This window comes from Sciurus vulgaris (genome assembly GCF_902686455.1).
Source record: "Sciurus vulgaris genome assembly, chromosome: 17".
NCBI classification, from domain to species: Eukaryota; Metazoa; Chordata; class Mammalia; order Rodentia; family Sciuridae; genus Sciurus; species Sciurus vulgaris.
The window spans coordinates 71699527-71712414 of NC_136478.1; the positions used below are offsets into that span (position 1 = coordinate 71699527).

Genomic DNA, 12888 nt, shown 5'->3' on the forward strand with positions numbered 1-12888 from the left:
AAAGACATCAGCGGAAGAGCGAGACTTGCCTCCGAGAGCACAGAAAGTCTGTGGTGATGTCACAGAAGACAGTCGCAGCCTATATAGTCCCTGTAGTGACATCACAGGACACAGACATTTCTGCTAGTGAATGACCCCACAGGCAGGCCTCTTCCTCTGTGAGGACCTCATGGGAAGGGGTTCTGTCCCTGTAGTGACCTCATGTGCGGGCCTCTTCCTCTGTGATGACATCATGGGAAGGAGGCTTGACTCTAAAACAGTGACGTAATAGGAGGAGGATCTCGTCTCTGTCTGACATCTTGGAAGGAGGCTTTGTCTCAGTTCCAAGGGCCCCTCTGGGTCTCTGGATCCTGGGGTGTGTGAGCCTGTGTCGGGGGATCCCGACCGGAGCAGGGGGCCTGCGAGGCGGGGCCCCCAGCCCCGGCCTCAGACAGTCACCTCGTTCTTGCTGGCGGTGCGCAAGTGCTGGGGCAGGTGGTGGCCAGGGATGAACTGCAGCTGCTCCAGGGTGCCCTGGCGTTGGAAGGGCGGCCTTCGGGCCAGCGTGCCCCCGCCCCCGCCGGCATCCGACACCCAGGCGGGCTGAGGCGAGCCGTGCAGGGCGTGGTGGTGGTGGGCGTGCAGGCCGGAGGGGGGCAGCCCGTGCAGCGGCGTCGGGGGGCCCCCGGGCCCCAGCAGCAGGTTGGAGTGTGAGGCTGCCAGGCTGGCCCGGGCGGCCGGCTCCGGGGGCAGCGCGGGGCTGCGCGGAGGCGACAGGAGGTGCTCGCGGCTCTGCCGCAAGGCCTCGGGCGAGGAGAGGAGCAAGTGCTCCTGGGACACCAGGCGCGCCCGTGGCAGCGTGAACTCGTAGCGCGAGGCCCGGCCTCCGTCGCCCAGCAGGTGTTCCTGGGACATGACCCGCCGCGGGTTGGGCGCCGGCGCCAGGCCCAGCTCCTCCGGGCCACCCCAGCCATCCATCCGGTAGCCGCCACCCGTGCCGGGTCGCCGCAGCGTGTGCAGGGGCAGCGTCCCGCGGGGCATCTCCGCCAGGTGCCGGCGCTTCAGGTAGGCCTCGTCCAGATCCTTCTCGGCTGGGCAAGAGGGGAAGGCACAGAGCCCTTTCTTAGCCCAGAGCCGCCTCCCGTCTTCTGGAGCTCCCGCGGGCCTCCCCGGAAGGGCCAGGTGCACACTCCCGGGCCCACTCTAGTGCGGGGGCCAGGACAGCAACCCCTGGCCCTGAGCACCCCGTCTGGCCAGAGATGAGCCCACGCTAGCCTGCGGGGGCTGCCTCCACCTCCCTTTCCTTGTCACACTGGTGGTCTGAGTCACTGGTGGGTCGTGAAGTCGGCGTTGTGGGGAGGGACCAGCAGTTTGAAAAATGAAATAGAATAGGAAAGAAGACTAACGGAGTTCCACAGGATAAGGGGATAAAGGTCTCAGATACACGTGAGGTTGAAATGGTAAGGGATCAAATGACATGGGGCCTGGGATTCGTTTAAAAGAATTCACCGAAAGACAGGCACAGAAAAGACGCGGCAACAAAATGCTGCTTGTTGCTAGAACTCATGATGGGAACATGGGGATTCATTTAAAAATGTTCTTTACTTTTACACATGTTTGAAAATGTCCGTAATAACTAGTTTCAAAGCTTTTCTGCAATTAAAAATATGCATATGTCTGTGCCTCACAGACCATGATATAAAAAGCATTTCTTAGTGTGGTTTCCAGTTCAGAATGTTTGAAGGCTACTCCACTGCAAGGGGAAAACCATGGGCTGGGAAATGCCCAACCAGAGTGACAACGATTGGTTCAGAGAGGCACATGTGACCCCGTGGTTTCGGCCTGGGTCTTTGCTGGGATCACTGAAAAGGGATTCTTTTCTGCTGGGGATACTTAAACTGACATGGTAGAATGACAGCGGGAAAATTTGCGGGGCAATCTTTGCGTTTACAGGGAGAGAACCTGTCTGAGATGAGGCCAGCCCCTTGTCTAGAAAAGCTGAGAATACAGAATCCTGAAGAGAGCTTTTGAGCAGCTGGATCCAGCCACATCTGAAGGTAGTGACACGTGGACCTTCCATGATCAAGCCAACAATAACTTGTTTTCCTTGCTTAGGTTATATTACTGAGAAATGCAACAGGTCTTCAGAGGGTCAACCATGAATTTTCATTTAAAAAAGATACCCAAAGTAGTTCTAATATAAAATTACCTTGGGCAATTCTGGAACAAATTTGGATCTAAATCTTTAGAGGACTACAGGGTCACTGTCCACGGTCCTGAACCCAACCCCGGTCCCCTTCCCCAGACTCACCCAGCCTCTTGAGGGAGGAGTAGCGGCTCAGCTCCGACTTCACAGCGGCCTCGTAGGACGGGGGCAGGTGCGAGAGGTTGTGGAAGGAGCGAGAGCAGGACAGCGTGGAGTAGTGCAGGGAGGGGCTGGGTGGTGGCAGAGCCCTCCAGTCTGGGTGAGGAGGCAGGGCGGGGTCGTCCCCTGGAGTCCAGGCCCAGCCCTCCTCACAGATCCCCTTAGTCCATCAGGCCCCTTCCCTGGGGAAGGTAGCAATCTGGGACCCCAGCCCCTCAGAGCAACTCAGTCACCTCTGCCCACCCGCACCGCACACAGGTCTGTTGCCGGGGAGGGAGACACACCCCAAGCTGGCGTTTGTCAGCACTTCTGTGTCCTGGCCCTGGGGTTGGGGTGTACTCTGTGTGTGTCCCCTCCGACAGGGGCAAAGGGAGATGACTGCTTCCAGTGTCCCCTTGAGGACACTGAGGCCGCCTTGTTGGCTGCCCAGGGGGTGAGCACCGTGAGCCCGGCACACGGGCTCACTCAGGTTCCCCCCGGTGTCTGGCTCAGGCACCTCATGGCAGGGGCAGGAAAGGGCCTTCTGTGTACTCAGGGTGGTGGCACGGTGCGTGGGGCTGTGGACGCTGAGGTGCAGATTCTCTGAGGGACCGAGAAGGGAGTGATGTCGCTGTCCCCGCTGCCCCCAGACCCTGATCAAAAGACCCTGGCCCTGAACTCAGCCTCACATCCGGGGCCTTGATAGGGCGCACAGGTCAGACCAGCCGTTGTCCACATAGGGGAACAGTCAGGAGGACTTGCAGGGAGCAGCGTGTGGGCACAGGCTTGTGGCCAGTGAGTGGGCTGTTTCGTCTCCACACTTACCCAAAGCCTAGGCCAGAGCGCGGGCCTTCTCGCCGCCTCCCTCCATCTCCCCACTCACGTCTGCTCGGTCCTTCCCTGCCTCCAGGTCTCCACCCTGACCTGTGCTCTCCCTGACCACTCAGCCCGTGCATCTCAGACACACTGCTGCGGATGCCCTGCCCGTCCTCTGGCTCTGGGACCCCTTCCCACGGCTTGCCCTCACATGGAACAACATGGAACTTGGGAATGGTGCCTGAGGCCTTGGTAACAGCTCTACTGGCAGCCACAACCTCATCTTCCCTCTAGCTGCTTCTCTTTCTGAGGCCTGCATAAGCCCAGCTCAGTTCTGCCCAGGGCCTTTGCACATGTTATTCTGTTTTGGCTGCCTTGAAGCACCCCCCTACCCTGCTCACTCCTGGTTCTGCGGATTGAACCCAGAGCCCCACACATGCAAGTTAAGTGCTCTACCACTGAGCTACATCCCCAGTCCTTTTTATTTTGAGACAGGGTCTAAGTTGCCCAGGTTGGCCTCAAACATGCCATCCTCCTGCCTCAGCCTCCAGAGTAGCTGGGATCACAGGCATGCACCACCATACCCTCCTCCTCTTTTTGCCTGGAGAACTATTCATCACTCAGCATCCATCTTGAATGTTCCTTCCTTATAACTATTCAAACCCCTCTCCCCTCCACCCCTGACTCCAGCTCAGTCTTCCTCACACCTCCTCGCACCCCCGGACCAACATCCCAGCCTCCTCCAAGTTCCTTCCCTTCCTCTCTCCCTTTTACATGGCTCCAGAGACATAGTTCTTCCACCCACTTCTGACTGTTTTCTCCTGTGGCTCCCATTACACTCAGAACCAAGGCAGTTTCTCCTTCCACCTGTGCTGGAGGCCCTGCTTCTGTCCCGCCCTCTCCCGGCCTCAGGTCTGGCCCAGCCGCTCAGGGCTTCCTGGGCTGCAGTAACTCCCCTTGTCCTGCAGCTCTTCTGCTCAAACATTAGTCCTCCCCTCAAGCCGGAGGAGACCCTTTTTTCCTTCCTTACAGCTACTGGGACTTCTCGGGTGCGCTCAGAATAAGTCTGGCCTGGTCCAGCAGGTGTGGGGAGGAGGGCTAGTTCAGGGCCTGCAGAGGCCGGGCAGGGTCTGGGCACGGGAGGTGGGGCTTGGGGCGAGCGGCTGCGGCGACACCCACTCACCGATGTTGGAGGGCTTCACTGTGTTGTAGAGGTTCTTGGGCGTCCTGGGGGGCATGCTGTCGGGACCCCCAATCCCTGGGGTTAGGGAGCTGCTTCGGGCCCGGTCCGGACGGGTTCCAGGCCCCGCCTGGTGCCTCAGAATGTCCACCAGAGCCCTAAAGGTGGCAGAGGAATGATCAGTGGCCCAGGACGGTCCTGCTCCTTTGGAGAATCCCCGGCACCCTCTCTAGGCCACATTTCCAGCTTGCAGGGGTCCTTCCCAGCTCGTCAGGCCCACCCCTTACGTGGTCCCTGCCCCGTCCTGAACTGGAGCCCCTTCCTGTTCCTGGAAGCCCTCCTCATGGCCGTCCAGCTATGCAGCCTCCATCACCATGACTCCTCATTTTGATTCTTCCATTGTGCCCCTCAGCAGCCCTGCCAGTTCAACCTCCAGATGTCCCCGTGGGCACTGCTCAACCCCTCTGAGCTGTCAGCTCCCACCCGCCCTGATACTGCAGTGACCTCCTGCTGGTCTCCCACTTGAGTTCAGTCTCACCCACAGCCTGGGGTCACCTCCCCCAAGGTCAGGACCCTCCGGGGCCTCCCACCACATTCAGAGGAACTCGGCCCCTGCTGCTCTTCCGTGCCTCTTGCCCACACTGCTTCAGCTGCGCCAGTCCCTTCCCTGTCCTGCCATCAGGCACCTCAGGACCTTTGCACATGCTGTTCTCTGCCTGGAATGCCCTTCCCAAGATACCTGCTTTGTTCATTCCTCACTCTCCATGTTTCTGCTCAGACAGGGCTTTTCTGACCATTTCACCTAAACCAGTTCTTCCCCACACTCTTCACCCTTTACAGCAGTTACTAGTATCTAAAGTCATATTACACGTATACTTGCTTGCCTACGTACAGCATGTATGTGGCTGTGGAGGTGCTGGGATTGAACCCAGGTGTTCCCTACCACTGACTTTCCTCTCCACCCCACATTTATTTTACACTTTTGGTCAGAGTCTCTCTGAGTTGATGAGGCTGCCCTGGGACTTGTGATCCTGCCGGCTCAGCATCCCAGTCCCTGGCATTACAGGCATGCACCGCAGTGCCTGGCAAGCCCTCCTGTCTGATGAGCACTTACCATGTGCCAGGACTCTACCTGACTCAATTCAGCTAATCTTCATTACAGTCTGATAGGTCAGCCCGATCTGATAGGTTAATCCCATCGTACTGGCGAGGAAACTGAGACAAAGAGGTTAAGCAACTTGCCCAGGGTCACACAGCCCAAAGGCAGCAGGATTGGGCTTATCCAGAAGACTGGGACCTTGTTTTGTTCACTGCAATATCCTTAGTTCCTGACCCACAGAACATTTGCTGAGGCCCAGCACGGTGGCTGTAATCTTAGCCACCTGGGAGGCTGAGGCAGGATAGAAAGGTTGAGGCCAACCTGAGCAACCTAATGAGGCCCTAACTACTTTTTTTTTTTTTTTTAACCAAAAAAGAAAAGAAAGAAAAAAATGGTTGTTGAATGAATGAAGGTCAAAGCTCCGCATTCAGTCACTCAATAGCCAAGTGGGTGATGTCTTTTCCAGCCTCAGGCCCTGCCCATCTCTCTGGCTTTCGCTCCGCTCTGGGCGTCTCTGGCGCAACTCATCCCTGTGGCCCGCCCTCACCAAAAGGCTCCACTCCCCAGTGCTCCGGTCCCGCCCCAGGTTCCTCACGCTGGCGCCCAAATGCACACGAACCTGGGCACGTTGATCTCTCGGTGCGCCCTGGGCGCGCGGGACGCCTTGCTGAAGGCCACTTTGGCTCCGACACCCACTGCCAGGGCGAAGCTGATAACCCCGCACACCACATACGCGGTGCTACCTCCAGGGCCCTCGCCTGCTCGTCCCCCGGAAGCCCCAGGCCGGCCCCCTTCCAGCCACCCGGCCTGGCCCGGCCCTGGTCCCCCGCCTGCGCCCCCGGCGCCTCCCGCGCCCCCGGCCAGCGGTGGCGGCGTCGTGGCCCATCGCGGCGTGTCGTAGTTGGAGCAGGAGGCCTGCGCCAGGCGCATGTGGCGGTGCTCGCAGCAGAAGCGATAGTGGCAGGTTCCGCAGCAGAAGCGGTAGGAGCCCGTGCTGCAGTTGAAGGTGGCGTCGTACTGGCCCATGACATCGTAGTAGCCATGGCAGAGCTCGGCAGGGGGCGGCGCCCGAGCCGCTGCGCCGGTGCCGCCCGCGGGGCTGGTCCTGGTGCTGTTCGTGCCCGGGCCCGCAGCGCCCCCGCCGCCCGTCAGCGCCCCAGTTAGGCGCCGCAGGTGCGCTAACAGGGCGGGCAGCGGGCCCGGGGGTTCGGCGCCTGTCGCGTTGGACGGGCGCGCCCCGGCGTGGTCGGCGGTGGAGGCCAGGAGCACGAGGGTCCCGAGGAGGAGGAGGGCCGGCATGAGAGCAGGAGGTCGGCCGCCAGGCTTCTGGGGAACCGAAAGCGGAGACTGGGGTGGTGGGCAGGGGAGAGATGGCCAGAGGTGGAGAAATGTGCAGACAGGTAGCGGGCAGGATGGGGAAGAAGGACCAGAAAGGCAGAGGGAAGTAGGCAAGGGGCCCAAAGTTGAGCACCGCACGCACACGGAGTCGGGTGGGCACCGCAGCGCGGCGGGAGAGAATGGAAAGGACAGGGTCACGCAGAGAAACGACCAAAGTGAGTTGTGCACAAGGGAGAAAGATTGGGAGTCCACAGGGATGTCAGAGGGGCGCGTAGAAATTAGAGAGGCAAAAAGCGAAGAAAGGTGGGGTGGAAGAAGCAGCAGAGGCATGGAGGGTAGAGAGCAAAGGAGCAAGAGAGAGGCAGGGGCGGGAGGGAGGGAGAGAGAAGAGGGAGGGGAGAGAGAAGTTGAGACGAAGCTGACAGCCCAGGCAGGCCCGAGAGGCAGTGCCAGGTTCTCACTCTGGGCCCCCTGGCATCTGCGAGGAGTCCTGCTTTGCTGTGAATGCAGGGTGTTTAGCAGCATCCACTAGAGGCCAGGAGCATCCACAGTCCCCCAACTTGTGACAGTCTAAGGTCCCTCCAGGCATTGCCCAAGGTTCCCGTCACGGAGATGAGGGCACAGGTTGAGAACCACTGTTCACACCTCGATGCTCCTCAGTCCCCAGGTGCCCATTTTCTCGTCCCTGTGTCTGTCACGCACACCACACTCAGTGTCACGTCTCTGTCCAGTTGGAGAGGCAGGGTAGCAGGGTGGGTCATCTGCACTCCACGGCGTGCCAGCTACCTGACGCTGACGGCTCTTACCTGACCCGTGGCCCCATGCCTCATTTCCCCGCGGTAAAACGAGGGTAAGGAGTAAGGCTGGCCACCACGGGGTTGTCAGGAGGGCCAGCCCACGCAGGTAGAGCTTGGGAAGGTGCCTGGCACACTGCAGGTGACACACAGGATTTCATGTCTGTGAAAGGCCCCTGCTGCTCATTTCAGAAGGGAGACGGGATGGGGAGGGGATGAGAAGTGGGACGTCTGAGCCTGGGGCCAGAGAACACAGGTTTTCCAGCTGTTTCTACGGCAACAGTCCAGCCGGGTCCAGGACAAGCCACCCAGTGGACACAGCACAGGGGATGGGGAGGATGCTGGGCTTCCTTTAGGGAGTAGAGGACGGCTGCACTCCAACGCCAAGCAGAACAACAGAGCGGCTCAGAGCTCTTCAAGAGATGACAGCCGCTATGGGGGGCCCAGAGGCTCCCCAGGGTAGTGCAGGGGCCCTGGCACCGTGCGCAGGACGCTGGCTGGTTCTGCACACGTCCATGCAGGCAGTGCCTCTGAGTATCCCGGGGCTTGGCCAGCCAGCCTGTGGGGTTCCTTCAGCCTCTGACCTCCCGGTGAGCGGGGAGCGTCATGGCCACACATGAATGTGGTACATGTTGAAAGCACAGCACTAGGAAGAAATGGAGACCCAGATGGAAATCGTAAAGGAAAGCGGCATTAAGGGGAAGGAGAAGTGGGTGGGGTTAAGTTGATATCACCATTGATATCCGTCCCCTGCCAGTGCACGCGTGTGTGTGTCTAGGGAGACAGTGTTGACAAAGTGACTGGTGGTGGGATAGAGAGAAGGTAATGGAGGTGCGGGTGCTTCCCCACCCCCACATGGGGCCTCCGCTTTCCCTTTGAGCTCCAGCCTGGAATGCCCACCGCCTGTGACGCCTCTGCTTGGGTGTTCGGTTGTGTCTAGAGTGACTTGACATGCACTGTGGAACAGTTTGACAGCTTCTCAAAAAGTCAGACACAGAGTTACCCCAGGACTCAGCGTCATACCCCCACGCTCCTCCTCCACAGAACTGAAAACACAAGCTTACACAAAAACACACGCATGGCCCTTCACAGCAGCACCGAGCGTGAAACAGAATGGACCACTCAAGGTCCATCAGGACGAACAGACACAAACAAAACGTGGCACTCTGCATAGAGGAGTACCAGTCAGCCCTGAAAAGGGGCCAAGCACTAACATGCCCGGAGGAGGCTTGAGGCATTATGCTCCAGAAGCAGCCAGACACACACAGTCACACAGTGCCTGATTCTGTTAGTGTGCATTCCAGTGTCGCATCATTGATAGCTGCCTGGAGCCGAGGGGAGGGGCAGAAGTGGCTGTTTAATGGGTATGGGGCCTCCTTTTGTGGTGATGAAAATGTTCTAGAGCTGAACAGCATGATGGGCACACATACTGAATGTGCTAAACACCCCCGAACTGTACATTCTAAAATGGTAAACACTATGCACATGTACCACGATTAAGAAAAAAACAACAGGCGCTTAGTTCTGACATCACCAGCCATTTCCCTGCTGAGCCCTTCCCAGGCTTCCTGTCTCACTTAGGTAGACCCCAGCTCTTCCAGGAGCCTCTGCTGCTTTCCTTCCTTCTCTCCTTCGTCCTTCCTGCTTGTTCAGGATCATACCCAAGAAGTCCCCACTTTTCTGCCTTTTCTGTTTCATTTTGTCTTGGTACAGGCGATTGAACCCAGGGGTGCTTAACCGCTGAGCCATCTCCCAGCCCTTTTTATTTTTTATTTTGAGACAGGGTCTTGCTCAGTTGCAGAGGACCTTGAACTTGCAGTCCTCCTGCCTCAGCCTCCTGAGCTGCTGCGATGACAGGTGTTCGCCACTGCACCTGGTACTTTTCTGCCTTTTGCACTTGCTGTCCCTCCTAAGACCCCCTTCCTTCCTTTGGTGTTGCTCATTTCAGCAGGCCTCCTGTCCAGCCTCTAGCAGCAGCTTGGGCTTGCTCCAGTGTCCTCCCCACATGATATCCATTAACTCCTGTCTCCATCCGCCATGCTGTGTGTGTTACCCCATTGCCCCTCTTCCCCTGCTGCACTGGAAATCCACGAAGACAGGGATTTCTGTCAGCGTTTTCACTGCATCTATGGCATCCAGAACCAGTGCCTGATACGTTGCAGGTGTTCAACTAATGTTCATTGAACAGATAAAACAAGTATGAGAGGTGGTTTCTCTGTCTTGCACACGTTTCAGATGAAGACATCCAGGTTTCAAGAGGTCTCATCATTTGCTGGAGCTGTGGGGCTGGCCTTGAACTTGGGTCTTCAGGCTCTGAGGCCTGCAGAACGTGGATGGCTCTATCTCACACCCTGCGATGGGGGCTGACATGCACAGACACACCGCTCCTGGCAGTGGCACATGCACATAGCCGTGTGGAGTCCGTCACCACTGGGGGCTGCCATTGAAAACCAGGCAGGTAGGGCACTCGCAGAGGGGTCCAGCTGAAGGGCTCAGATCCAGCAGGACTCTGCTCCCTGCGGTGGGGCTGCGTCCATCTGGGAGAAGGAATGCTCTTTTGAGACCCTCACAAGGGTGCCATCTGCCTGGTAGATAGACTCAGGAGCTGATGGGGCAGGAGGGGGTAGGCCTCGGGCTCATCTGCACACGGCTGTTCTGTGGGGGGCAGTTCTGCTCATTCCCCACCCTGACCCTCACCCTGAGGGTGTCCGCTCCACCTGCATCCATGTGAACACAGCCAGGGAGACACTGCCAGTCATGGCGACCGGGCGGCGGGCAGCAGAGCAGCATACCCCCATCAAGCCCAGACTCCCTGCCAACTCACACTGCCTCTCTGTGTCTCCCCACTTGGGGCAGCACCTACAGGTGGGCAGGCCCGGCTGGTCCAGACGCAAGAAACAGCAGGGGACGAGTTCTTCCCTTACCTCATGAGAGACTCTGCTCAGACTCACAGCAGAACTTATCTGCACACGGTGACAGAGCACAGGACACCTAGACAGCCCCGAGCGCAACACACAGGGACACCCAGCGTCCTCCTGGAGGCACACCTGCAGCTTTCTCCCTGTACACGCGCAGCTCCACACGGACACGGACACGGACCTCTGCACATTTGACTCAGACAGCATGATGTGCTGGGGCCACAGTCAGCTCCAGAACCAGCCTGGGACCTGCCACCTCACTGCAGACGGGCACACATCTAGGCAGGCCTGTCACAGCTCAGTCATGGAGCCTCGTGGGTGCACGCACACGTGCGCAACACACCCTCGCGGCGGTGCAGAGTCTGGGAGCAAGCATGTGACACCGCCCTGCCCCCAGAAGGCCCTCGACTCCTGCTCTCCCAAGCACCCTGCAGCACACCCCCACTGTCCTCCTCCACAACTCCTCAGCTCCTCCTGCACCGCACCTTGCCTGCCCTCTCCAACCCTGACCAGGACCTGAGAGAGACGAGGGACAGATCGGGGAGCCAGGCTGGGAGGGGGGCCTGCTTGGGTCCCTGATCCTGTGGCGCTCCTGCCACCCAGCACCACTCTTGCCAGCTGGGGGATGGTGGGTCAGAGTGAGTAGCTTCCTGAGAAGTCCCACAGAGAACAGCCGGAGGTGGGAGGTGAGGGTGCCCAGAGGCCCGGAGAAAGGGGCGGAGACGCTGAAGAGGGAAGTAGAGATCCGGAGAGGGGGATGTGGATCCAGAGATCCAGAGAGCCGGACCAGGGAGGAGTGCCAGAGAGGAAAGGGAGGAGGTGGAACCCCACAGGAAAGGGAGGAGAGGCGAATGGTGGTGGGAGGTAGAGGTGGGGCGGGATAGAGGCCCAGAAAGAGGGGAACAGAGCAGGGGCACTGACCTAGGGCGAGGGAGAGGGGCGCGAGACCAGAAGGACCAGAGCCTCTAGAATGGTGGCAGTGGGGTCAAGAGGGCAGCGGAGGTGGATGGGGCCGACGGAGAGGGCAGGAGGGATCTCTAGGAGCATCGGGTTCACGGAGTGCTTTGGGGTGGGAATGCCAGAAGCAGGTAAGAAGCAGGAGCCACAGGAGGAGAAAGCGGAGGGAGAAGGGGAGGCGGGGTCTGGGTGCCGGGCAGGTTGAGCAGAGATCGCAGGACTGGAAAGCAGGGCGCACTCCGTGACCCTCCCGGCCCACGCAGCTGCGGAGGACCAGACACCGTCCCTGTGCGGTTCCGCCTCCGGGGTCCCCAGCCCCAGGCGTCCCCGTTAGTCCATCTTCCCCGACCCCTGCCTTCACCGCCCCCTCCTCGGCCCACCCACTGCCGGTCTCTGTGGAGGCCGGGATCTGCCCTTGGGCCATGGTCTCTCTATAGGTCTGTAGCATCTGTCCCAGCATCTCGGTCTCACTCCGCCCCTTCTTTTAGTCTCCATCCCCTGCCTCCCCCGCTCGGCTCTGCGTCTTCCCAGTTTCCTCCAAATTCCGTCCCCTTGCCTCTGGTTCCCAGTCTCTGTGTGCCTCTGTCCCTCTGAATGCCAGTGTCCCCTCCCCGCAGGACCCCCGCCCCTCCGGCCCCACTCTTAGGAGGGGTGGGTGGGGGGCGCTGCGGCGGGAGCTGTGTGTTCCCAGCACAAAATAGACTCCTGTTGCCATGGCGACGAGAGCACGGCTCCAGACGCAGGCTTCAGGCTGGGGGTGCGGAGGGGACACCTGGATCCGGAAGGCGGGGGCCGGGGGTGCCGACTCCCGTCCCGGGGGCTCCAGAGGAGGGGTGGCTAGGACTCCTAGCTCCTTGGGAACAGGGTGCTGGGCTCTGTGATGCCGGGCCTTCTGGGAGGGGTCTGGGCCGTCAGCGTCGGTAGTAAGGGGCTGGCTAGCTGAGGGCTCTGACCCCTGCATCCCTGGGGGACGCAGAGGATGCCCTCTTAGGTCCCCAAGTCTGGGGAGGGGGCAAGGACTGTCAGTCTCGGGGGGTTGTGCGTCTGTAGAGTTCTAATTCCCAGATTTTCAAGGGGGCTGCAGAATCTTGGAGCTCTCATGTGGGCCCCTGGACTCCGGAGACTTCGGGGCACAGGGACCACTCAAAGCAGCGGTCTGTTCTTCCATCCACTCATGCACCCATCCACCCATCCACCCATCCACATGCCTGCTCCTTCCTCCCTGTCCCGTGCCTCAGTCTCCCCCTCCGCACCGGGTGCGGTCGCTCACCTCACTTTCCGGACGCGGGACCCTCGGGGAGTCGGGGGTGGTGGCGTGGGGGCCGGCCGGGGGAAGCACAGCGAGCGCGTGTCTGCGAGCCAGCGGGGCTGGGCGTGCGCGCGCCGCACCGATGGGGGCGCAGCGTGGCAGCGACCCCGGCCAGCGGTGCTTTTTCCTGTGCAGATGCGCCGGCTTCCGTGCA

The 12888-nt window shown here is 59.9% G+C and overlaps 1 protein-coding gene across 3 annotated transcripts; it reads right to left on the reverse strand.

Annotated features, from left to right (window-relative positions):
- Positions 1-86: 86 nt before the first annotated feature.
- On the reverse strand, positions 87-12822 carry SHISA7 (shisa family member 7). Of its 3 annotated transcripts, XM_079119880.1 has the most exons (6): positions 12696-12822; positions 6038-6765; positions 4323-4477; positions 2291-2470; positions 230-1070; positions 87-166 (listed from the first exon to the last, which is right to left on the reverse strand). In XM_079119880.1, exons 2-5 carry the CDS (start codon positions 6715-6717, stop codon positions 427-429), a joined length of 1659 nt encoding a protein of 552 aa, XP_078976006.1. In that variant the 5' UTR covers positions 6718-6765; positions 12696-12822; the 3' UTR covers positions 87-166; positions 230-426. The 3 variants fall into 3 exon arrangements, with proteins under 3 accessions (XP_078976006.1, XP_078976005.1, XP_078976004.1); XM_079119879.1 differs by lacking the exon at positions 12696-12822 and having other exon boundaries at positions 2291-2440; positions 6038-10417; XM_079119878.1 differs by lacking the exons at positions 87-166; positions 12696-12822 and having other exon boundaries at positions 207-1070; positions 6038-10417.
- Between the last annotated feature and the right edge of the window lie 66 nt (positions 12823-12888).

Excerpts from the sequence above, each read along its gene's own strand:
- SHISA7 (XM_079119878.1), bottom strand. The coding sequence starts at position 7,281 with ATGCTGCTAAACACCCTGCATTCACAGCAAAGCAGGACTCCTCGCAGA. Across the intron at positions 4,478-6,037 it reads CGAGAGATCAACGTGCCCAG|GGCTCTGGTGGACATTCTGA; the intron begins GTTCGTGTGCAT and ends TGCCACCTTTAG. Across the intron at positions 1,071-2,290 it reads CTCCTCCCTCAAGAGGCTGG|CCGAGAAGGATCTGGACGAG; the intron begins GTGAGTCTGGGG and ends CCTCTTGCCCAG.